This window comes from Pholis gunnellus, assembly GCF_910591455.1.
Source record: "Pholis gunnellus genome assembly, chromosome: 8".
In the NCBI taxonomy this organism is placed as follows: Eukaryota; Metazoa; Chordata; class Actinopteri; order Perciformes; family Pholidae; genus Pholis; species Pholis gunnellus.
The window spans coordinates 19,364,883-19,390,637 of NC_136534.1; the positions used below are offsets into that span (position 1 = coordinate 19,364,883).

Below are 25,755 nucleotides of genomic sequence, written 5' to 3' on the forward strand. Positions count from 1 at the left end.
GCATAGTTAATTATTCTCTGAAAGTCAATTATTTGTTCATTTAAGCTTCTTTACTCTACAAGCAGCCTCATTCTGTTACAAGAAAAAACATGTTTACGCTTTTCTATCTGGGTTAAAAGGCATTGCATGTAAAATGAAAGAATGACTAACACCATGGCGGGTGTTTGTCCCCGATGATATCACTTCTTTCGGGAACCAGTGTTTATCTGGCAAATAACAGACAAGTGAAACTCCTACTTTAAACTGTCCTTTGTTGCACGGATCAGTCATGGTTGGAAAAACAGGAAAACCACAAGCATCCTGCCAGATCAGCACTTCTGCTCTGTCAGTTCCTATAGGGTGTCTGCGCTGTGAGTACTGCCCAGCAACTTAAAAAAACCGTCTAGCAAACTAGCAGGTGCTAGCTAGCCCATGACTGCAAGTAACCCTCCAAAAACACCCCATGCAGAGATTTTCCCTCTTATTGCAACCCCTTTATTCTTCCCATCCTTCCCCTCCCCTTCAGAGCTGGCACACAAAATCAGTCACCACATGAGCCCTTGGCCAAACACAAAAACAGCCCTTTTGTAGGCTTGTTATTGCCAATTGGGAGCACGCAGGACGTGCACTTTCACGCCCTATGCCTCCTACAATTATTCAAGAGGAGCTTAAATGCACGCAAGCACAGGCTCATACATAAACCCACTGGCCACTTCATGACAAAAGAGACGGCGACATAGTCTTTCAGAGGTAATATGTGGGTGTTGAGGCATGTGAAGGCTCATTGAACTCAATTGTAGGCTATTCATCATCGCGATAGCACCTTATAGATCAAGTCGTTCGCATCAAATAGGCATTCGGCCCTTTGCAGCAGACCATTTGGTGTAAACAACAGATATCAAACTATCAGACACAGACTTCTTGGTTCTTACTCAGGTCACAGGGTTACTGCAGTTCAACCAACTGTACTGTTGTTCTGTTGCATGCTAACTTACAAGATGGACCACATAGGGTTTTGTCTGACTCACTTCCCTTTTAAGAAAGGGAAGGTCTGGATAAAAGAGACATCAAGTGAGGCAATAGGGTACTTAGTAGAGAAGTAAATGGAAAATTACACCATAACAAAACAGGACATTGCAGAAAAGCAGTCTGCTTGAGAGTGAAAGCTAGTGACTTCTGCCTCATGAACAAAATACCTCAGGATACTATTCAATCAGCAGAGTTGGCCAAAAGAATAAGGAATCAATACACAATATAAAATGTTACTAAGATGGAAGTAAAAAGTTACTATATCAGAGTTAAATATTGAACATTTAACTCAATTTACTTGAAAGACATAGCTACTTTTCAAAGGGATATTTTTACAAAAGTATGATCATCAAAGAGAAACACCCCAGGTGAATAGGTTAGAATATGTAACTATGGAACCTCCCCAGTTGATTATTTACATTAAGACTATTTTTTTGCATTACAATTTTCTGAAAATGTGTATTTAAATACACAAATGGAACATTATCTTATCGAATATGTGCCAATTTGCATACATTTCTAAGAACAGCAATCTGAACATTGGATAAAGCCAGGTTAAAAAAAATCAGGTTTCAGGATACAACCATGAAAAAATAAAATGTGCTATATTTTTTGTGATAAAATGTTGTATAGATCAGGCTATGAATGACATATGAACAAACCTCTCTGTAAACGTTCTGAATACAGACAGGAATGAAACTGGTATGAGTATGAGGAAAAAAGATATTTAGGGAAAACGGCATTTAAAGATATATTGTAGGATATATATATGTATATTGATGTATTATAGGTTAAAATGAAACTTCCCCAGTTATGACTTACATCAAGACAATCTTTTTTTGGATTACAACTTTTCTAAGATTTTATTTCCAAATATGCAAATGAGGCATTGTCTAATGCTAATGTTTGTTGAATTTAGGAGAACTCTACACAGGCAAATAGACAAAGAGATGTTATGGAAGCAAAATAGCACTAAATCTCAAAATTGATCAGTGCATGAAAAACAATGTTTTTTCCTGTTGGACTTGCCTTGATGCATTGTTAATGATCAAATTAAAGTAGTTCAAGTATTTTAAAGCAGATAGAATTAGCTCCACCTCGACCAAATACAATATTAGCCTTACATGTTGAATCATCAATAACAATGATTGAATATTATAACAATATAACACTGAAACTTCTGAGTGATAATTACTTGCAGGACTTTTCTAATGCGGCTTTCCTCCATAAACATGAGTAAAGCATCTGAATATTTCTCACACTGCCACAAAGGTATGAAGTATGCAACTATGGAAGTGAAAAATGATAATTTCATCGGAAATCTACAAGTGTAATATTCTGACAAACATGATTTAAAAAAGAATCAGGCTGTTTCACACAGTGTGCTTGGCTTAGGTCCAAAGGAGCTTCCAAATATCTCAGGTTAGAGGTTATAACGTTATCAGTGCTGAACTATGCTCCTCCTGCATCACATCATACCTTATCTATTGACGCCATTGTTGCATTTTTCACAAAATGTGCAACAGGGACACATTTCTGACAGTAAATTGATCCATCTGATCTCTTTATTCACGCCCTCTTCTTTGTAAATGATGATTAGACACTGCACACTGTGGTGGATGATGACTTTTACCGAGATTCACCTCATCAGTGTGCTGCATTTACCAAAATCGTACAAAATTATGTAATTAGGCATGCACGTAACTTATTTGCTCAGTGGCTCTTTATCATAATCAGTATCTTTCAATGCATTTACATCAGTGGAGACCAACCTCAAGGTCTCCACGTGGACATGTCGACTGAAGTCTGGTGTTACATCACCCTCCTAGGGTGGGTTTATAAAGAGGAACAACTTAGACGCTCAAACACAATCTTCTTTGTCTTTCCCCCTCCTCTGAAACGGACACCAGGTATGTTTGACATTTCATTTGCATCACTCTTGGAACTGAAAAAAATATCTTTTTCATTTTCTTAATGGCGGGACACTGACATTGACACGTAGATGCTGCATGTAGCCTATTTATCCAAAATTTTGCTTTAACCTGAGGAGACTTATTTCTTAGTCATGGCGACACTTAATTCCACCACAAAGATTGCTGGATATTAAGCTTTTAGTTGTTAATCATAAAATTGTAAAGAACGGACTGAATGTAAAGGGAACTGTCCAGTCGCTGTGGTGCTGACGTACGGGGCGCTACTTATAGACTTAACATTGCTTCTCTCTTTTGACGCTTGTGCCATGTAAACGTGTTTATGTGCGACACAAATAAACCGCAACCTGTCTTTTTCCTTCCTCCTCAGACATCCACAGCAAAGATGAGACTGTACCTTGCATTTGCCGTGGTGATGCTGGCTTTTGTCGCATACACAGGTATGTATCATGTTAATAAATAACAAAATACAATATCTTCGCTGCTCCATTTTTGTTGTTCTTCTTCCATGTTGTGTAACTTTGTCCATCTCTGTCCATCGCTCTCATCTACAGAGGCTCAGGATCTGGATCACGATCAGGTTCAGGCTCAGGATCAGGCTCAGGCTCAGGATCAGGCTCAAGATCAGGTTCAGGATCACGCTCAGGATCACGATCAGGTTCAGGATCACGCTCACGAGGAGGTTCACGCTGACGCTCACGAGGAGGTTCACGCTGAGGCTCACGAGGAGGTTCATGCTGAGACTCACGAGGAGGTTCCCGCTCATGCTCATGAGGAGGTTCATGCTGAGGTTCACGAGGAGGGGCAGACCATCAAGCAGAGGTTCACTCACTTTGGCGAGCAGGTGGCTGAGGTGAGCAAGAACCTGGCTGAGAAGGCCAAGATGACCTTTGAAGACATGCAAAGCGGCAAATTCACAACAGACTCACGGTAAGCGCGCGCACACACACACACATGGGAAATAAGTAGGCACACATATATCAATCAGCATGCACACTTTGAATCTGTGTAACACGTGTTTTTTTTGTCTTCTCCTCCTCAGGGACTGGATCCAGACACAGTATGATAATCTGAAGGCCAAATTGGCGTAAATGAACCAGTAGACACGTCCCTGTCTCCAGCCTACAACCCGCCCTCCGCCCCTTCAAAGGAACCGTTGCTATGCTGACCAGATGAACGTTGCCTCTCTGTAAAGAGATGTTTTATATAATTTGAAGATAATCTTTTTGAAGAAACAAAGTGGAAAATATTATTTATTTAAATATACATCCTGTGTTTTCATCAGTATTTCTTAATGGAAGGAAAATAAGAACATCTGAATGTACTGAATAAATTAAAAAAATTTAAAAAATGAACAGTTGTGGTGTATATAAGTATGGCTCCCATATGTTACATTAATGACTGCAATTCATTTCTCTCCAAACTGTTTTTTAAATCACGCACAGAGTTCTAAAATACGGTTACATTTCATAATAAGTGATAAATACACTAATTCATGGGTTGAGATTATTTTCAAATGATCTCACTTAATTTTTTTTACAAGAAAGGTCAGTTTTCTTATAAAATGTAAACATTTTCTTAAACTTCCTTAGAAAAGGTACACTTACAGGGACGAACGCTGCAGCGAGTGACTGATTTATTTATTCATCTAAAATATTAGAGGCAGAAAAACACATTTAAATGAAAGCTGTGGTTCCATTCTTTGCATTGTTTACATTAAACACACATTTACCTTAATCAATAAATCCATATTAACAACATACATAACAAGCAAAACCTGATCCTACTTGGTTATTGGGGAACTAAATTTAAGGCCAGCATGAAAACTGTCAGAGGTTAAATATTCTAAGATTAAAAAACGCCTTTGCACTACTCAGACATAAACAGTTTCCAGGCTTGCAGTTACTCATTTCATCAAGTCTGCTCAATCAGTGTGATATTAAACCGAGGTGCATCTGTGTTTCATTATAGTGAAAATCTATTCATGATCAAGTCCTTTTACAGAGATTTTTGTTCCTCTTGAGAAAAGTACTTCAAAGCAGACCTGTAAGATATAACGGCCTTTTCGAAAAACTGACCTATGCTGTGAAGAAATTTAAAAAAAATGCGGAGGCCTTGCCTTTGCAATTTCTGTTGAGGCTGTATTTCATTGAAACATCTGGGGACATATTGGTTGAACCAGGGGTCTCTGAAAACAGCAAAAACCAGAGTGTGGGGCGAGTTTGGGGAGAATATAGACTTTCGGATGGCCTCAAGGAAGTTCTCACGAACCGTTGGAATACTCAGAAAGCGAGAAAGCTTGGCTCAGTCTTTATTCAGCAGGGGAGGAGAACTGCGGACACTGATTGAGGATATCGTGGAGCAATGTAAAGAGCACTCTGAAGGACTCCTGAACCCTAACACGTCCTTCGTGAACTAGGCAGAGACGCATATCTCTCCCTGAGTTTGCTGAGGTAGTCAAAAAGCTCCTTGCGGCGCGATACGGACGTTATTATATTGTAACTTATGTACTTTCTTATGGTCATTTATTTAATTTCAAAAGGCTCAGGCTCGTGCACACACACACGTGCGCACACACCAAAATCACACCGTTCTCCCATACACTGACTATATGTCTTGTCTCTTGTCTTGCAATAAATAAGGCACAAATAGGCATCTAACTTATTTGCTCAGTGGCTCTTTATCATAATCAGTATCTTTCAATGCAATTACATCGGTGCTAAATCAAGAGGGCAGTGATACCTCACGGTCTCCACGTGGACATGTTGACTGAAGTCTGGTGTTACGTCACCCTCCTAAAACCGAGTGGGTTTATGAAGAGGAACACACTTAGATGCTCAAACACAATCTTTTTTTTTCCTTCTCTGAAACGGACACCAGGTATGTTTGACATTTCATTTGCATCACTCTTGGAACTGAAAAAAATATCTTTTTCCTTTTCTTAACCGCAGGACACTGACGTTGACGCGTAGATGCTGTATGTAGCCTATTTATCCAAACGCTTTACTTTAACCTGAGGAGACTTATTTCTTTGTCATGGTGACACTTGCATGTCAACAAAATTGAAAAAATTCCACCACAAAGATTGCTGGATATTAAGCTTTTAGTTGATAATCATTAAATTGTAAAGAACGGCCTGAACGTAAAGAGAACTGTCCAGTCGCTGTGGTGCTGACGTACGGGGCGCTACTGCTTCTCTCTTTAGATGCTTGTGAAATGTAAACGTGTTTGTGCACGACACAAACAAACTGCAACCTGTCTTTTTCCCTCCCCCTCAGAGAGTCACAGCAAAGATGAGACTGTACCTTGCAGTTGCCGTGCTGATGCTGGCTTTTGTCGCATACACAGGTATGTATCATGTGAATAAAAAATAGAATAAAAAATCTTTGCTGCTCCATTTTTGTTGTTCTTTTTCCATGTTGTGTAACTTTGTCCTTCTCTGTCCATCGCTCTCACCTACAGAGGCTCAGGAGCAGACCATTACCGGGCACATGGCTGAGGTGGGCTAGAACCTGGCTGACAAGGTCAAGACGGCCATTGACGAGCTACAACAAAGCAAATTCGCGGCGGACCCGTGGTAGGCGCGCACAATGGAAATAAGTAGGCACATGCACACTTTGAATCTGTGTAACACGTGTTTTTTCGTCTTCTCCTCCTCAGGGACTGGATCCAGACGCAGTTTGAAAATGTAATGGCCAGAATTAACCAGTAGACACGTTCCCATCTCCAGCCTACAACCCGCACTCCGCCCCCACCTCGGACCGCTGACCTCTTCAAAAGACACATTGCTATGCTGACCAGATGAAATAGTTCCGTTGCCTCTCTGTAAAGAGATGTTTTATATAATTTGAAAATAATCTTTTTTAATAAACAAAATGGAATTTTTTTTTTATATACATCCTGTGTTTGCATCAGTATTTCATAATGGAAGGAAAATTAGAACATCTGAATAAATTAAAAAAATGAACAGTTGTGGTGTATATAAGTATGGCTCCCATATGTTACATTAATGGCTGCAATTCATTTCTCTCCAAACTGTTTTTTAAATCACGCACAGAGTTCTAAAATACTGTTACATTTCATAATAAGTGATAAATACACTAATTCATGGGTTGAGATTATTTTCAAATGATCTTACTTAATTTTTTTAGAAAGGTCAGTTTTCTTATAAGATGTAAACATTTTCTTAAACTTCCTTAGAAAAGGTACACTTACAGGGACGAACACTGCAGTGATTGACTGATTTATTTATTCATCTAAAATATTAGAGGCAGAAAAACACATTTAAATGAAAGCTGTGGTTCCATTCTTTGCATTGTTTACATTAAACACACATTTACCTTAATCAATAAATCCATATTTACAACATACATAACAAGCAAAACCTGATCCTACTTGGTTATTGGGGAACTAAATTTAAGGCCAGCATGACAACTGTCAGAGGTTAAATATTCTAAGATTAAAAAACGCCTTTGCACTACTCAGACATGAACAGTTTCCAGGCTTGCAGTTAGTCATTTCATCAAGTCTGCTCAATCAGTGTGATATTAAACCGAGGTGCATCTGTGTTTCATTATAGTGAAAATCTATTCATGATCAAGTCCTTTTAATGAGATTTTTTTTCCTCTTGAGAGAAGTACTTCAAAACAGACCTCTAAGATATAACGGCCTTTTTGAAAAACTGAACTATGATGTGAAGAAATGCAAAAGAAATGCAGAGGCCTTGCCTTTGTAATTTCTGTTGAGTCATCTCGGGACATAATGTTTTGGGCATGGTTGAACCAGGGGGCTCTGAATACAGCAAACCGGTGCCGGTTGGCCAGAACGGCTGCAGCTGCCGTGGTTGCTATAGCAAAGACCAGAGTGTGGGGCGAGTTTGGGGAGAATATAGACTTTCGGATGGCCTCAAAGAAGTTCTCACGAACCGTTGGAATACTCAGAAAGCGAGAAAGTTTGTCTCAGTCTGTATTCAGCAGGGGAGGAGAACTGCGGACCCTGATTGAGGATATCGTGGAGCAATGTAAAGAGCACTCTGAAGGACTCCTGAACCCTAACACGTCCTTCGTGTACTAGGCAGAGACGCATATCTCTCCCCGAGTTTGCTGAGGTAGTCAAAAAGCACCTTGCGGCACGTTATGGGCGTTATCATTTTGAAATTTATGTAATTTCCCCTCTCAGTTATGTACTTTCTTATGGTAATTTCTTTCATTTCTAAAGGCTCAGGCACGCACGCACACACCAAAATCACACCGTTCTCCCATACACTGACTATATGTCTTGTCTCTTGTCTTGCAATAAATAAGGCACAATTAGGCACGTAACTTATATGCTCAGTGGCTCTTTATCATAATCAGTATCTTTCAATGCATTTACATCAGTGGAGACCAACCTCAAGGTCTCCACGTGGACATGTCGACTGAAGTCTGGTGTTACATCACCCTCCTACGGTGGGTTTATAAAGAGGAACAACTTAGACGCTCAAACACAATCTTCTTTGTCTTTCCCCCTCCTCTGAAACGGACACCAGGTATGTTTGACATTTCATTTGCATCACTCTTGGAACTGAAAAAAATATCTTTTTCATTTTCTTAATGGCGGGACACTGACATTGACACGTAGATGCTGCATGTAGCCTATTTATCCAAACGTTTTGCTTTAACCTGAGGAGACTTATTTCTTAGACATGGCAACACTTAGTTCCACCACAAAGATTGCTGGATATAAAGCTTTTAGTTGTTAATCATAAAATTGTAAAGAACGGACTGAATGTAAAGGGAACTGTCCAGTCGCTGTGGTGCTGACGTACGGGGTGCTACTTATAGACTTAACATTGCTTCTCTCTTTTGACGCTTGTGCCATGTAAACGTGTTTATGCGCGACACAAATAAACCGCAACCTGTCTTTTTCCTTCCTCCTCAGACATCCACAGCAAAGATGAGACTGTACCTTGCATTTGCCGTGGTGATGCTGGCTTTTGTCGCATACACAGGTATGTATCATGTTAATAAATAACAAAATACAATATCTTCGCTGCTCCATTTTTGTTGTTCTTCTTCCATGTTGTGTAACTTTGTCCGTCTCTGTCCATCGCTCTCATCTACAGAGGCTCAGGATCTGGATCACGATCAGGTTCAGCCTCAGGCTCAGGATCAGGCTCAGGATCAGGTTCAGGATCACGCTCAGGATCACGATCAGGTTCAGGATCACGCTCACGAGGAGGTTCACGCTGACGCTCACGAGGAGGTTCATGCTGAAGCTCACGAGGAGGTTCATGCTGAGGCTCACGAGGAGGTTCCCGCTCATGCTCATGAGGAGGTTCATGCTGAGGTTCACGAGGAGGGGCAGACCATCAAGCAGAGGTTCACTCACTTTGGCGAGCAGGTGGCTGAGGTGAGCAAGAACCTGGCTGAGAAGGCCAAGATGACCTTTGAAGACATGCAAAGCGGCAAATTCACAACGGACTCACGGTAAGCGTGCACACACACACACACACATGGGAAATAAGTAGGCACACATATATCAATCAGCATGCACACTTTGAATCTGTGTAACACGTGTTATTTTTGTCTTTTCCTCCTCAGGGACTGGATCCAGACACAGTATGATAATCTGAAGGCCAAATTGGCGTAAATGAACCAGTAGACACGTCCCTGTCTCCAGCCTACAACCCGCCCTCCGCCCCTTCAAAGGAACCGTTGCTATGCTGACCAGATGAACGTTGCCTCTCTGTAAAGAGATGTTTTATATAATTTGAAGATAATCTTTTTGAAGAAACAAAGTGGAAAATATTATTTATTTAAATATACATCCTGTGTTTTCTTCAGTATTTCTTAATGGAAGGAAAATAAGAACATCTGAATGTACTGAATAAATTTAAAAAATTTAAAAAATGAACAGTTGTGGTGTATATAAGTATGGCTCCCATATGTTACATTAATGACTGCAATTCATTTCTCTCCAAACTGTTTTTTAAATCACGCACAGAGTTCTAAAATACGGTTACATTTCATAATAAGTGATAAATACACTAATTCATGGGTTGAGATTATTTTCAAATGATCTCACTTAATGTTTTTACAAGAAAGGTCAGTTTTCTTATAAGATGTAAACATTTTCTTAAACTTCCTTAGAAAAGGTACACTTACAGGGACGAACGCTGCAGCGAGTGACTGATTTATTTATTCATCTAAAATATTAGAGGCAGAAAAACACATTTAAATGAAAGCTGTGGTTCCAATCTTTGCATTGTTTACATTAAACACACATTTACCTTAATCAATAAATCCATATTTACAACATACATAACAAGCAAAACCTGATCCTACTTGGTTATTGGGGAACTAAATTTAAGGCCAGCATGAAAACTGTCAGAGGTTAAATATTCTAAGATTAAAAAACGCCTTTGCACTACTCAGACATGAACAGTTTCCAGACTTGCAGTTACTCATTTCATCAAGTCTGCTCAATCAGTGTGATATTAAACTGAGGTGCATCTGTGTTTCATTATAGTGAAAATCTATTCATGATCAAGTCCTTTTACAGAGATTTTTGTTCCTCTTGAGAAAAGTACTTCAAAGCAGACCTGTAAGATATAACGGCCTTTTCGAAAAACTGAACTATGCTGTGAAGAAATTTTAAAAAAATTCGGAGGCCTCGCCTTTGCAATTTCTGTTGAGGCTGTATTTCATTGAAACATCTGGGGACATATTGGTTGAACCAGGGGTCTCTGAAAACAGCAAACCGGTACCGGTTAGCAAAGACCAGAGTGTGGGGCGAGTTTGGGGAGAATATAGACGTTCGGATGGCCTCAAGGAAGTTCTCACGAACCGTTGGAATACTCAGAAAGCGAGAAAGTTTGGCTCAGTCTGTATTAAGCAGGGGAGGAGAACTGCGGACCCTGATTGAGCAATGTAAAGAGCACTCTGAGGGATTCCTGAACCCTAACACGTCCTTCGTGAACTAGGCAGAGACTCATATCCCTCCCTGAGTTTCCTGAGGTAATCAAAAAACTACTTGCGGCGCGTTACGGATGTTATTATATTGTAATTTATGTAATTTCCCCTCTCATTTATGTACTTTCTTATGGTCATTTCTTTCATTTCTAAAGGCTCAGGCACGCACGCACACACCAAAATCACACCGTTCTCCCATACACTGACTATATGTCTTGTCTCTTGTCTTGCAATAAATAAGGCACAAATAGGCATGTAACTTATTTGCTCAGTGGCTCTTTCTCATAATCAGTATCTTTCAATACAACTACATCGGTGCCAAATCAAGAGGGCAGTGATACCTCAAGGTCTCCACGTGGACATGTTGACTGAAGTCTGGTGTTACGTCACCCTCCTAAAACCGAGTGGGTTTATAAAGAGGAACACACTTAGATGCTCAAACACAATCGTTTTTTTTCCTTCTCTGAAACGGACACCAGGTATGTTTGACATTTCATTTGCATCACTCTTGGAACTGAAAAAAATATCTTTTTCCTTTTCTTAACTGCAGGACACTGACGTTGACGCGTAGATGCTGCATGTAGCCTATTTATCCAAACGTTTTACTTTAACCTGAGGAGACTTATTTCTTTGTCATGGCGACACTTGCATGTCAACAAAATTGAGAAAATTCCACCACAAAGATTGCTGGATATTAAGCTTTTAGTTGTTAATCATTAAATTGTCAAGAACGGACTGAATGTAAAGGGAACTGTCCAGTCGCTGTGGTGCTGACGTACGGGGCGCTACTTATAGACTTAACATTGCTTCTCTCTTTTGACGCTTGTGCCATGTAAACGTGTTTATGCGCGACACAAATAAACTGCAACCTGTCTTTTTCCTTCCTCCTCAGACATCCACAGCAAAGATGAAACTGTACCTTGCAGTTGCCGTGCTGATGCTGGCTTTTGTCGCATACACAGGTATGTATTATGTTAATAAATAACAAAATAAAATATCTTCGCTGCTCTATTGTAGTTGTTCTTCTTCCATGTTGTGTAACTTTGTCCGTCTCTGTCCATCGCTCTCACGTACAGAGGCTCAGGAGCAGACCATCGAGGAGAGGTTCAGTAACTTTGGTGATCAGGTGGCTGAGGCGAGCAAGAACCTGGCTGAGAAGGCCAAGGCGACCTTTGCAGACATACAAAACAGCAAATTCGCAACGGACTCACGGTAAGCGCGCACACACACACATGGGAAATAAGTAGGCACACATATATCAATCAGCATGCACACTTTGAATCTGTGTAACACGTGTTTTTTTTGTCTTCTCCTCCTCAGGGACTGGTTCCAGACGCAGATTGATAATCTGAAGGCCAAATTGGCGTAAATGAACCAGTAGACACGTCCCTGTCTCCAGCCTACAACCCGCCCTCCGCCCCTTCAAAGGAACCGTTGCTATGCTGACCAGATGAACGTTGCCTCTCTGTAAAGAGATGTTTTATATAATTTGAAGATACATTTTTTTTTTTAAATATACATCCTGTGTTTGCATCAGTGTTTCATAATGGAAGGAAAATTAGAACATCTGAATGTACTGAATAAATAAAAAAAATGAACAGTTGTGGTGTATATAAGTATGGCTCCCATATGTTACATAAATGACTGCAATTCATTTCTCTACAAACTGTTTTTTTAAATCACGCACAGAGTTCTAAAATACGGTTACATTTCATAATAAGTGATAAATACACTAATTCATGGGTTGAGATTATTTTCAAATGATCTCACTTAATGTTTTTACAAGAAAGGTCAGTTTTCTTATAAGATGTAAACATTTTCTTAAACTTCCTGAGAAAAGGTACACTTACAGGGACGAACACTGCAGCGAGTGACTGATTTATTTATTCATCTAAAATATTAGAGGCAGAAAAATACATTTAAATGAAAGCTGCGATTCCATTCTTTGCATTGTAAATCCATATTAACAACATACATAACAAGCAAAACCTGATCCTACTTGGTTATTGGGGAACTAAATTTAAGGCCAGCATGAAAACTGTCAGAGGTTAAATATTCTCAGATTAAAAAACACCTTTCCACTACTCAGACATAAACAGTTTCCAGGCTTGCAGTTAGTCATTTAATCAAGTCTGCTCAATCAGTGTGATATTAAACTGAGGTGCATCTGTGTTTCATTATAGTGAAACTCTATTCATAATCAAGTCCTTTTAAAGAGATGTTTTCCTCTTGAGAAAAGGACTTAACAGCAGACCTTTGATGTTATCCCTATTTCTGTTGAGGCTGTATTTTCATTCATTGAAATCTCGGGACATAAACCTTTGGGCTTGGTTGACCCAAGGATCTCTGAAAACAGCAAACCGGTAATGGTTGGCCAGAACGGCTGCTTCAGAAAGTGACCTTCAGCACGCACGGGGGCCGTTTGCAGCCGAGTGTGAAGCGGTTGGGATGAGAGTCAGTGCCTGAGGCCATGGTTCTCTGCCGGACAATGGCGGATTTAATCCTCCGGTTTGGGAGTGATTCACTGCCCCAAGGGAGGGAGGACTTCAAGTATCTTGGGGTCTTGTTCACGGGTGAGGGTCAAATGTAGTGTGAGATGGACAGTTGGGTTGGTGCAGCGACAGCAGTCATGCCGGCGTTCTACCTGAATTCTGTGGTGAAGAGGGAGCTAAGCTGTAGGGCCAAGCTCTCAATTTACAAGTTCATACGTTTTCCAACCCTCACCTGTGGCCATGAGCTTTGGTTAGCGACCGAATGAACGAGATTGAGGATACAAACGGCCAAAATGAGCTTCTTACGTAGGATGGCTGGGCTCAGTCTTCGAGATAGGGTGAGGAAACTTAGACATCCGGAGGGAGCTCAGAGTAGAGCAGCTGCTCCTTCACATCGGCCAGCTGAGGGGGTTCCGGCATCTCATCTGGAAGCCTCCTGGACGCCTCCCTTTAGAGGATTTTTGGGCATGTCCAAATGTTAACAGGCCCCAGGGAAGATCTAGAACCCACTGGAGAGATTAAACATCTCGTCTGGCCTGGGAACACCTCGGGGTCTCTAGAAAGCGTTGCTGGGGAGAGGGGACGTCTGGAATACCCTCCTCAGCCTGCTGCCACTACGGCCCAGCGCAATATAAGTATAAAAGATTTAAAACTAAAAAAAGCTAAAATTAAGTTTACCTTGATGAGTTCATTAAACAACCAACCAATGACTGATCACAATTTAATGGATTTAAAGTACTTTAACCAAATTACACTAGGGTCGATATCATATTAATCAGCACTAAAGCTGATCACTGAACAATAAAACAGCCAGCAGCATCTGGTGCATAATAGTTTATTTGTGTTAATAGCTGGTACCAAAGGGCAAGTGCCAACATGGCTACTTTTCTGGCATTTCACAACTCCTGGGCTAAAGTCAGTGTTTATGCTGGGTTAATAATCCACCAGTTGTCCCAGTTCATTGAAATCTGTTCCTGTTAAGAGAACAGAGTGACAGAGTGACAGCGGCAGCTTGTGTGCAGAGGTCACAGATTATGATTGTATTGCATCAGGTGTGTGGGCTGAAATTAGATTTAAATCCCTTTCACTTCAATTTATTTGTCATTTAGTACATCCTTTTGAGCAATTTAACTAATTAGAGAGTGCATTGTACATGTTAAAAGAAGCTTGTGCTTCAATTGTTGGATTTGGTGGAAAATCGACTTCCTGATGCTAAACTAAAAGCAACTTGACCCTAAAATCAAATATGTTAAGTTTAAAAAAGTCTCGTTTCTAACCTCCCTGACTAAAGCCATCACAAAGCTGTTAAATGACAGCAGAGAAGGGGTACTATCATTTACAAATGTATACAGTATATGCACACATACTTTTATACACAATATTTTGACCCTTAACACGATTGTATTCTAAGCAAAACACAATTGTCTATGTTTTGTATTCATATTTTGTATTTGTATTTATTAAATGTACATGTTTTACAGTAAATATAACTATTCTGATGCATACTGGCAGGCTGCAGTCATGTTAGGGACACACACACACACACACACATTTTAAACACACTACTATAGGACAGTACAGATGTGTAAAACCAAACACTATTTAAAAACAAGGAAATATCTCGATCCCATCTGTTTAGACAGCTGTGAGATCAGGTTAGTGCGTCGTCGTTATAAACTCTAATCTCGACACAAGCGTTGCATTATTCCCATTCAGAACATGCAGCAATTCTGAAGCCTAAGAACATTAAATTGATTTTGTGGTGGACTCTGCCCAGAGTCTGGCCTGTATACATAATCAGCCCCCGCCAAATGGTTTGCGATATCTGATCCAAAGGGCACCCGGACAGTTAGTGAACTCAGCTAATGTTGATCTTGAAAAGATATCGAGGGTTCAAGATCTGCAGGTCAACCATTCAAATTGTGATACAGATAACATTTAACAAGGAAATGAAAAACTAATCCCCAAACTTTGTGTAGAGTGTTTTCTTAGTATTTGTTAGAATGTCACAACAGTCTAAGAGACAATAAGAGAGTAAGAAGAACCCTACTGTGTGTTGTTTGTAACCATGTAGTCAAAGACCTGTTGCTTTGCTGTCTCTCTGATTTTCGTCAATAAAATGATGAAAAAAACCACATGATGAATGGTTATCCGATCTGGACCAATGTTCATGCTTTTGCGGTCATCTAATACAAATAAAATGGCTCAATAACACTTGCGTGATTCAGCTTCTGTTGACAAGAGCTGGAGGAAAAGGTAAAAATATCCTTTGATCCTTTGCAAATCGTATTTTGAAATCAGGGGTTTCATTCGATATTGTGATGATTTTATTATTAAAAAGGGACTTAGTTGAAAAAAAAATATGTCTCTAACATAATGTGCTATTTTACCACTGTAAAAATATATGACAAATAAACTGGTGATTGTTGTGTTTCTCATGGCAGATGCATATGAAAGAGCTTGTTTTCGGACTCGTCTTACTATTGCAAGGTATGGCTTTAAAAGTACTTATTCTACATCCTCAGCCTCAGTCCTTTCATTTCTGAGCTTGTTGTGTCTTTGCTATTCCTGACTGACAAACGTCCTCCTCCGCAGCATGTGGCCCACTTTTGGCCCAGACCCCGGCCCCAATACAACCTGACTCTCCAGGATACCTGCAGAGGCTAGCGGAGAAAACCAGGTATCATTATCAGTATCATCGTTAATGCAAGCACGTTGGAGCTCTCTGTAAATGATTGCCAGTTATCTGAATTGTTGAGATATTTTGTTTGTGTGCACATCGATGCATTTGTTATTTATTACTAATTTGTGAACTTGTGCATCTCATAGGGAATTCAAAGCTAAAGTCCAAGATATGGGGAGACCAGTGCTGAGTGTTATTGGTGATTACTATGAAGACCTCATCCAACCAGTGACTGATTACGTTGAATGGGCCTCTAACCTCAAAAGCTCTGTGTGGGAGAAGATCCAGATAACTATTGACGATTACAGGCCACTGTAGGCAACTAATATCACTGCTCTACCACCTCACAACTAAAGGAAAGCTGACAAATAAATGAATGTTCTGACCACATGGCATATCTGCAATTATTACCATTCAATGCTGAACTGATCATGTCGTAATGTTTCATCGGGCTTTGCTGGTTAAGTCAAATACAGAAAGAATCGATATTATCTGTTGCTGTATGGGTCCAGCATGTCCTGCAAGGGAGGCAAAGAGAGAGGGGGAATGTTTAATGGCAGCAATGAATATAATGTAATAATATAATGAAGTATGTGATCAGAAGGTAAATTAATCAACATACATGGTATGATTTGATGTATAATATGACAATAATCAATCTACAGTTACTTAGTATAAACGTGCACTTTACTGAATGTGATACTGAATGAGTTACATTCAATTTAGCTATTGAACAAATACATTCTTACTATTTTTAGAGGCTGCAGAAGTGTAGAAGTACCCTTTCCCAACATCTAGAAGTATAGGACAGATGGAAAAAGTAATAATAGAAAATCACAGAAGAAAAAGGAAAACGTTTAAATCATTATATTAAAAAAAAGGTGTTTTATAACCCTGCAAGGATGCTGTCTCAGGTTATGAGGGTGAGAGGTGAAAGCAGAAATCCCAGCATGCATTGCTTGCTCTGGGTACAGTACTGTGTGTCTAGACATGTCCTGGTTGGTTGACCTGCAGACCATTTGACTCTATCGCTGAGCAGACAGAATAAAATGATTCTGATTTGCTGTCGAATAAATGTTTATTAGCATGAGTTAATACACTCAAAATATATTTAATTACAGCAGGTAACAACACATGAGTTGCTTTAAAAGTTAGTTTTCCACGTGAGACGTAACAATTTTGACAGGCATGCACTAGCACTTTTTGCAAAACACACCTATGCGCAGTATTATCAGTAGGGCTCCAAGTGCATTGCCATATGAATACAGATAAACTGTCATTTGTGCAACATTGCATAAGTCTTATTTCAACATACAATATTTAAAGGGAATATCGTGTACACTGGACTTTGTTTAGGTGAACATGCATGTGTGGGAGTGTGCATGTGCACGCACGTGTGTGTAGGTGTGTGTATGCTCCTCAGATGACGTTTGTTTGCAGTCCCCCCCTATATCATCCTGTCCAGATGTGAGCTCCCAGTTACAGACAACTCACTTTCAGAGAAGACTGTCACTTTTTGGATCCGTACATCCAACACAACAGCAGGTAATCACTCTTCTTTCTGCAGCAGCGTTCGCAGCTTCTTTTCTGAAGCTACTTCTGTATAGATTTCACTAAAACAAGTTATTTGATTTTTGCATTCAGTGTTTGCAGTTGCATCTTCTTGTTTATCCTTACGCATGGGTTAAAATGTCAAAAACTGGAAAAGAATATTGAATCACCCAACAGAGAATTTAAATTGATGTTTTTTTTCTTCTTTTCTTTTGTTGCAGACATGAATACCAAATACGCCTTGGCACTGATCCTCGCTCTGCAGGGTAAGGCAACATACCAATGCATTCTGAACAATTGCAGTTTATGGATTTGATTTTGAACTGAAGCTTTATACGTGAACAAATAGAAAATATACAAAACACAGAGCCATTTGAAGCAACTTGTTTTAAATGTAAATGCTTTTAGTTTTCTTCAATCCCTTTTTATAAAAATGATCAAATCTAATATGTTTTTAATGCATTTGTTGCAATAATGTAATGCAAACTGTTGCACGGCTGGGTGGTGTATTGTAAAGATATGCAAAGTAGGTTTTCTACAAGTAATAGTAATAATTCACATCAATAGTTTTTTCAAATTAACATTTCTTGATGCTCTTTGACTGATTCCCATCTGTATTTTAGTTTTTTTTTTTACAACACTATCTTAACAATCCTACTTTTCTGATTCCATTCCAGTCTCCGTGAGCCTGTGTCAGATTCCCACACCAGCGGCGGATCTAGTTGAAAAGTATGATGCAATGAAATCTGTGTTCTACAAGAGGCTGCTGAATGCTTTCGGCAAGCTGCAGGTCGGTGCTGCTCCTTTGTTGGAGGGCGCCGGTAACAGTGAGAATGGACAGGCTGCCAAAGACTACGTTGAGGGGCTGCAGACCAAGCCTGAGTTCCAAGCCCTCGTCAAGATTGCCACGTGAGTGTTCACCGAGAACTATCCTTGCTGCAAATGTCCTGTATTACTGACCCTGAAACCAACACATCAACTACACATTTTCTCTGAAATCACAATTTATATTGAGAATACACTTACACATAAAATGTAAGGTTTTTCTAGGCAATGGATGAATCTTTTTATTATGGAGATTTCTTTAAATAATCCGTCTTCCCTGATTTGTGTAGTGGTCTGGGCCAAGAGGCGGGTCCCTTGGTGGACAAGGCCCGTACATCAGTGCTGGGTCTGTACGGACACTACGTCCGCCCCTACGTCGGCGAATCCCTGAGCAACACCATCGACGTCATCAAGGTCCATCTGGACAAATACCTGCCCGCAGAGTAAAGAAGACCAACTGGAGCAAGGCACCTTTCAGTAGCCTGTAATAGATACTAGATCATAGCAACTACACCAGTTTAGGCTGAGAAGAGTGATGCACAATGCAAATACAATCCTTTGCCTTTTCAAATAATAATTTGTGCCAAATCATGCAGAGTTAAAAGCAAAGCGAACACCAGCTATGCAAATTGTGCATGTACAGTATTATGTGTTTGATACACTAACCAAAGTCTCTGTGTGATTGTGATCGTATTTGTGTGATTGTGTTCATTAAAATGAACGGAAACTACATGAAATGTGCTTCTTCATCAAGAGATTGAAGGTTTACTTCCACAGTTGGTATCATAAAGCTTTATTTTGTGGCATAAGTCATCCTATCAATACTATTTTATCCACTAATCACTGTTTTCATCATAGCTCAAACTTATCTCAAAGTTATTTCAAAAAAGAAAAGAAAAAACATCTTAATTTGTTGCCATATACATGAAGATCTTCCATTCGAACATTATGAGGCGTTTCTCGATCAGCTGCAATTCTGATACAAAAAAAAGAAAGTGTTACACCAGTAAATACAGAAAGATCAAGTTTTTTAAAAGTATATATTTAAAATCAGAGCTCTTCTCAATCTCAGTTTGGGCCCAATAAGTTAAATGGTGAATGCCAGCGACCTGTTTATTCCTATGCTAATGTATTAATGTGCTCAGAACTGTTTATTGCCATGGTATGTTGAACATAAGGAATTTGACATGGCGGGAGGTGTATAACATTAAACAATCAACAACAGTCAACACAGTGCAAAGTAGAAACATATTAAAATGTACAGAAAAATATAAAGTAAAGTAAAATATAAAGTAAAGTGAAATATAAAATAAAGTGAAATATAAAATAAAGTGAACAAACGAACAGATAGCGGGACTATAAACAAGTGAGATGTAAGTGTAGTGTAAAAGTGTCGAGTGTATTTCATTAAGAACCTAGAAGGGATGTGCGGGGGAGTGACCGGTAGGAAATTGTCCTGGGGATGACAGAGTCAGTGGGGGACCCGGGCTCTGTTAATGATGGACCTCAGCCTCCTGCCACATGGAAGGGGCACGAACAGTTTGTGTCCAGGGTGAGAGGCGTCGGCTATAATCTGTCAATCATCAAAGTGCAAAACCACAGGGATTATTCCTCCAAGAGTCATATTTACTTGGAATGAAGGTGTCGAAGGCATCTTCTCAGTTTTGTTACAGTGAGCAATGAATCACAGCTCAATGAAGCATTTCTTTTATTTAGTGTTAATAGACGTTACCAGTTGGCCAAGCCTGAGGTCACTTTGAATGATGGCGTGCAGTGTGAGAGCAGCAGGATGTGCTATTCTTAATTTCTGCCTCATTTCAGACATTCTGGTGATTATAACTTTCTAAGCATTTCGATTAATTATAAAAAATATCCCGACTGTGTAATTACAGAGTTCTAGACGTGACACAACAAAACTGAGATATACATCTGTGTCTTTGTCATCGTAAGCACCGACAGCTCAATTACGCAGTTTAATGTCGTCTCTAGCAGACATCACAGCACTGAATCAGCTGGATTCAATGAAAACCACAAGCTGTCTGATCCCACAGCTGGCCACAGCTGTGCTTAAACTGACCCCGGGTCACAAGCAACATGACACGAGAGGTTGGATCATGTTTCGATCAACATGTAGCCATTACAGAGAAAATGACTTCTATCACTGTCGCTATTTGAACTAACGAGAAGGGTTTTCATGGAAAAAGAATCTGCTCAGTTTTTTTAAATTAACAAGATACCTCAACCATAGGTGCGAAAAGCTCTCACCTATAAGCCATTTAAGTAATTTGAATAAGTAAATAAATAATTAAATATGCCTATGATATTTTTTTAATAATTCCTGAAGAAACCAAATGAAGCAAGTAACATAAATAAAGTATAAGAATATACAGAAGTCAATAAAGGCCTGTTCTGTCACTATTTCATGACAAATGATGCAGATAATAATAGAAAAAATAGATTCTCTCAGCATGCGGACCAAAAAGGTGTCAATGCAAGCGAAGGAGGCCATAATTAGGTTGAAAAAACTTAACAAACCTATCAGAAAGATAGCAGCAACATTAGGATTCTTAAAAAGAAGGAATGCACTGGCAAGCTAACCAACACCAAAAGGCCCAGAAGACCACGGACGACATCTAAAGTGGATGATGGCAGACTTCTTTCCTTGGTGAAGAAAAACCCCTTCATAACATCTACTGAAGATAAGAACACTGGAGGAGGTAGGTGTGCTATTGTTAAAGTCTACAATCAAGAGACGCCTTCATGAATCTAAATACAGAAGGTTTACAACAAGATCCAAATAATAAATAATAAAAACAGGAAGGCCAATTAGACTTTGCCAGAAAACATCTAAAAAAGCCTGAATAGTTTGGGAACAAGATTCTTTGGACAGATGAAACCAAGATGAACTTGTACCAGAATGATGGGAAGAGAAAAGTGAGGAGAAGTAAAGGAACGGCTCATGATCTGAAACAAACCACATCCTCTGTCGAACTTGGTGGAGGCAGTGTTATGGCATGGGCATGTATGGCTGCCAATGGAACTGGGTCACTGGTGTTTATTGGTGATGTAACAGCTGATAGAAGTAGCAGGATGAGTTCTGAGATGTTTAAGGCTATACTATCTGCTCAGATTCAGCCTAATGCTACAAAACTGACTGGATGGCACCTCACAGTGCAGATGGATTATGACCCAAAAGATAATGTGAACACAACCCAAGAGCTTCTCAAGCCAAAGGAATGGAATATTCTTCAATTGGCGAAGTAAGTCACCTGATCTAAACCCAAGCGAGCAGGCTTTTCACTTTCTGAAGATACAACTGAAGACAGAAAGACCCACAAACAGGCAGAAACTGAAGGAGGCTGCAGTAAAAAGCCCGGCAAAGCATCTCCAGGGGAAAAAACTCAACGTTTCTGGTGATGTCATTGTCATTGACTGTAAAAGATTTTCCTTCAAAGTATTAAAAATAAGGATTATATTCACAATTATGTTAGTTTGTCCAATTACTTTTGAGCCTCTGAACATGTGGAGAACTATGTAACAATGGCTGTAATTCCTAAACAGTCATTGTGATATTTTAGTTTTATCCATTGAGCTGAAAGTCTACACTTCAACCACATATTGACTGCTTCATTTCAAATCCACTGGAGTCGTGTAAAGAGGCACAATTAGAAAAATGGTGTCACGGTCCAAATACTTATGGCCCTGACTGTAATTCTTGTGCTGTTGTTTTGGTCTGAATCTGTGCGATAACCACACCCCATTCATTTTAATATCGAAGATGGAAAGAAACAGGGCTAGGAAAGAAATGTGGCAATTGGAAATAAAAGTTCCCTGAAATTAACAAAAGTAGTATTTTTTTTAAATAAAAAACTATTTATTTATTTATCGAATTAAGTTCTCTCATTTATACATTTGTAATTACATTATCTTATATAATAATATATGTATTGGCTCATTAATATATTTGAGGATTTATTTCATAGGCGTATTTAATTAATTATTTATGTATTTACGCAAAATTGACTTAAAATGCGTTCCATAGGTGCAGTTTCTCACAAGATCTTAAAGGATCTCAGTAATTCCGAAAAAAAGAGGAGATTCAGATTTTTTTGTAATAAAAACCTTTCTAAGAATTCTGAGATAATAGTCTTTAATTCAGAAAAATGGAGTAAATGTTCTTTCGCCCTAATGAATGCATTACGCCTCCGCACAAATGTTCTGCCAGGGCAAACAAAAAGGTTTTTGCACTGGAGTCCAAATATTTACCAACCTCAAGGCTGAAAAGACAAAACAGTCAAAGATAAAGACAAAAAATATATTCATTAAAAAAACCCCATCAAAATAATTTTAAATGAATTAACATTAAGTATTATTACTATATAAAAATAAATAACAAGTGTATGAGCACACCACGAACAACAGAAATTTCACGAAACCAAAAGGTCTGCACTTTGTACTCCTAGTGTCAAATTGCGTAAAAACATTTGCCAACAAATCTTGTGAAACAATTGTTTCTCCATTTCTGATTAGCCCACTGATGATTGAAAAACAAGTGGAAGAGAGAACAAAAAAATAACCCCAAACAACCTTTCATAAAAAAAGAGCTGCAAGGTGTCTGTTAACTGTTGCCAAATAAATATTGACCCAATATTACCTCAATATTTCATAACCCGAATTGGCCGGATGACGTGTTCAACACACTCTAGACTTAATGCCATCTTAGTGGGACTTAGGACTATTGTAATGTGACATGAACGCATCACCAACATTGGGCAAGTAACAAGTGCCTCCTCGTGGAGGTTGTGGTCAGGGCAATGTGTAAGATCGTGCTGCTTTAATGAACTGCTAACAGAATCAATGGAAAATAATTGATCTAAGTGTATTCAAAGGTAGCGTGCAGACACAGAGTTAATGGTAAATGTACCAACATGATGCCCCCCTTCAGCCCCTTTGTTTATAATATCCAATCAATGGCTTTTGATGATGTTTCAAGCCCCTTTATTTTCAGATTCTTGTGTTTGCCATAACGTCTGTTTTATCAAGACGGAATGTCACACACTCACACAAACCGGGCAACAGTGCAGGTTTATCTTCCACAGAGTGCACTTTGGCCCTGGGAGCCACATGTCAACATATTCTCGCTCCTATATAAACAGGTTGGGCCATTGGTGCCTCTTACTCTGTTTTCTGAAGAGGAATACAGTGAGTACTGCCACTTTTACTTCAGTCTTAGAAAAGCATGACTTTTATGTTAGATATGACAAAATTTCAGGGGAAATTTATTTTTTTTACGACATAACATGTATGTTCAACATAATTCTAAATCCGAAATATGTTTTTGTTTTGAGGCTAGTAAAAAAAAGACTTAGACAGTTAATATCAACACAAATCTATTAGCACAAATCTATCAGCTATGAGTGGAGAAATGTATGACAATGTCTCACCCTAGTGGATAAAGTGAGGTAAGCTTTTAAACGTGTCTTTCTATTCTCTGTCCTCATAGATACGAGTGACAGCATGAATAAGCTGCTGGTCATTACTGTGCTGGTTGCACTCCTCGCTGTCAGTAAGTGCATTCTCAGGCCATGAAATTGAATTCCGAATAGGATAAATCAGTGATGAATTATATGTGTTGTTTTTACTGACAAAACGTGGCACCGTTTGACGCCTCTGACCTGTTTTGTGCAGGCGCCGAAAGCTTCCGTATGCCGAGGCAGGCTGAGGAGGAGCAGGGCACCCTGACCAAGATCACAGACAGCATCAGGTCCTACTATGACAGTGCCGTCAACACGGCCAGTGGATACCTGGAGAACCTCAAGGGCATGAAGCTGGAGGAGAAGGCAAAGTAAGAGATTTTAAACACAGATTCATTGACGCAGTTCTAAAAAGTGTGGATTCATAAATAAACCTTTCTCTTTCTGCGTGTCGCCCACAGGAACCTTTACGCTGATACTACCACAGTCGTGAGCACCTACGCTGGCATTGCACAGGACCAGCTGTATCACACCTTTTACCACAAATAAACTCCAATTACCTCATCTACCTTGTCTGACAGCGTGAAAACTTTCAAGCTCCACACGATAAGGCCCATTTTTGAGATTCTGAACTTGCTCGTATCTCACCTCACCCAAGCCTTAGAACCTACAAAAGGCATCTTAAAAAAAAGGTGGACCTCTTGCTCTTTGTGGCGCTTACTTGGGCCACTGCACTGGCGGTAAATAAAGACAACCCACTAACAGGGACTGTGATCTTTTGAAAAAACAACAGCTTTCACAGAGGAACAAGTTGGTGGGCAGTGGCAAAGGAGCTCACAACACCTTATCAAGTACCAACACATTTCTCCCTGGGTCTCAGAGCTTAGAAACAACCAGCCATCAAAATAATGAAAATAATTGAACGATATATCGCCACCTACTGGTGTTTTCAGTCATCCCTCATCTGGATACATTTAAATTTTTCTGTCATATTTTGAAATAAAATATTTATACAAAAAAAAGACTTCTGGTGGATAACTGTGCATTCAGTTTACAGTTTAATATAGTAAATTGTGCATATTTCTCCTGTCTAGCTGTGTAAGACCTGCATTTCCTTTTTATCTGAATGATGCCAAGGATCACATGTTTATGTCTGTATGAATCTGCAACGAGTCGCCGTGCTTTTATCAGCGGAGGCAGCATCAGAACAGAGGCTTCTGTTGCAATTAATAATGGATGAAAAGAAACAACATGTAATGTGTGAGCGCAGAGAAACCGACAGAGATGAATAAACAACAAAGACCGAGGTTTGTTTTGAGGATTCTGACAAGTAGTGATGCAAGGATGTTATGATTTTTAATTAGTTCATAAATCTACAACATGTGGCCTCTTCTTTTAAGCTACAACCAAAACAAACAAGAGAGATACATTTGCTTTCAAGCATCATCTTGTATAGTTGTTACAAAATATGTATGCGGTGGCCGACGGTGTGTTTGGTTGTTTTCTTTTAATTATAATCTTTCTTTTGTTGTGTTATTATGTGTTAATTTGATCAATTGGATGTAATTATTGATAGTTTTGGACCTTGCTTTTATGGTTGTATTAAAGTTTTATATGGATATCTTTTCTTATGTGGACCCCAGGAAGATTAGTAAGATTCTCTTTGTATACAACGACAAAAGAGAAGGAAATAATATGCAAAACATTAATAATATGGGACATTTAGGGAGGCATTTGGGGTCAAATTGACCTTTTAGTCAAATGCGTCCACAAAACGATCACGTAAAAATGTAACCAATTGTTTTTTTTGCCCGAGTACAATAAGTTGTACTGCAATTG

At 39.3% G+C, this 25,755-nt stretch overlaps 5 protein-coding genes and 1 long non-coding RNA gene across 8 annotated transcripts; all 6 read left to right on the plus strand.

Annotated features, from left to right (window-relative positions):
- The first annotated feature begins 2,894 nt into the window (after positions 1-2,894).
- On the plus strand, positions 2,895-4,274 carry LOC306700064 (uncharacterized protein). Its single transcript, XM_079164956.1, has 4 exons — positions 2,895-2,918; positions 3,310-3,379; positions 3,494-3,869; positions 3,982-4,274. Exons 2-4 carry the CDS (start codon positions 3,325-3,327, stop codon positions 4,028-4,030), a joined length of 480 nt encoding a protein of 159 aa, XP_079021082.1. The 5' UTR covers positions 2,895-2,918; positions 3,310-3,324; the 3' UTR covers positions 4,031-4,274.
- A 1,467-nt stretch (positions 4,275-5,741) lies between these two features.
- On the plus strand, positions 5,742-9,833 carry LOC306700065 (uncharacterized protein). 3 transcript variants are annotated; one of them, XM_079164957.1, is made up of 4 exons: positions 5,742-5,819; positions 8,859-8,928; positions 9,043-9,406; positions 9,521-9,833. In XM_079164957.1, the coding sequence occupies exons 2-4, from the start codon at positions 8,874-8,876 to the stop codon at positions 9,567-9,569; spliced, it is 468 nt and encodes a 155-aa protein (XP_079021083.1). In that variant the 5' UTR covers positions 5,742-5,819; positions 8,859-8,873; the 3' UTR covers positions 9,570-9,833. The 3 variants fall into 3 exon arrangements, 2 of the variants coding, with proteins under 2 accessions (XP_079021083.1, XP_079021084.1); XM_079164958.1 differs by lacking the exon at positions 5,742-5,819 and adding an exon at positions 8,452-8,466; XR_013767190.1 differs by lacking the exons at positions 8,859-8,928; positions 9,043-9,406; positions 9,521-9,833 and adding exons at positions 6,218-6,287; positions 6,402-6,470 and having other exon boundaries at positions 5,758-5,819.
- A 1,460-nt stretch (positions 9,834-11,293) lies between these two features.
- Positions 11,294-12,494, plus strand: LOC306700548 (apolipoprotein C-I-like). The gene is made up of 4 exons (XM_079165587.1): positions 11,294-11,370; positions 11,784-11,853; positions 11,968-12,103; positions 12,212-12,494. The coding sequence occupies exons 2-4, from the start codon at positions 11,799-11,801 to the stop codon at positions 12,258-12,260; spliced, it is 240 nt and encodes a 79-aa protein (XP_079021713.1). The 5' UTR covers positions 11,294-11,370; positions 11,784-11,798; the 3' UTR covers positions 12,261-12,494.
- Positions 12,495-15,825: 3,331 nt separating this feature from the next.
- On the plus strand, positions 15,826-16,408 carry LOC306700325. The gene is made up of 3 exons (XR_013767203.1): positions 15,826-15,873; positions 15,979-16,063; positions 16,213-16,408. It is a non-coding gene; the product is annotated as an uncharacterized lncRNA (long non-coding RNA).
- A 1,147-nt stretch (positions 16,409-17,555) lies between these two features.
- Positions 17,556-19,163, plus strand: apoa2 (apolipoprotein A-II). Its single transcript, XM_079164430.1, has 4 exons — positions 17,556-17,611; positions 17,839-17,883; positions 18,295-18,526; positions 18,733-19,163. The coding sequence occupies exons 2-4, from the start codon at positions 17,841-17,843 to the stop codon at positions 18,887-18,889; spliced, it is 432 nt and encodes a 143-aa protein (XP_079020556.1). The 5' UTR covers positions 17,556-17,611; positions 17,839-17,840; the 3' UTR covers positions 18,890-19,163.
- Positions 19,164-23,558: 4,395 nt separating this feature from the next.
- On the plus strand, positions 23,559-25,535 carry apoc2 (apolipoprotein C-II). Its single transcript, XM_079164148.1, has 4 exons — positions 23,559-23,644; positions 23,946-24,008; positions 24,131-24,287; positions 24,378-25,535. The coding sequence occupies exons 2-4, from the start codon at positions 23,960-23,962 to the stop codon at positions 24,463-24,465; spliced, it is 294 nt and encodes a 97-aa protein (XP_079020274.1). The 5' UTR covers positions 23,559-23,644; positions 23,946-23,959; the 3' UTR covers positions 24,466-25,535.
- The last annotated feature ends 220 nt before the right edge of the window (positions 25,536-25,755 follow it).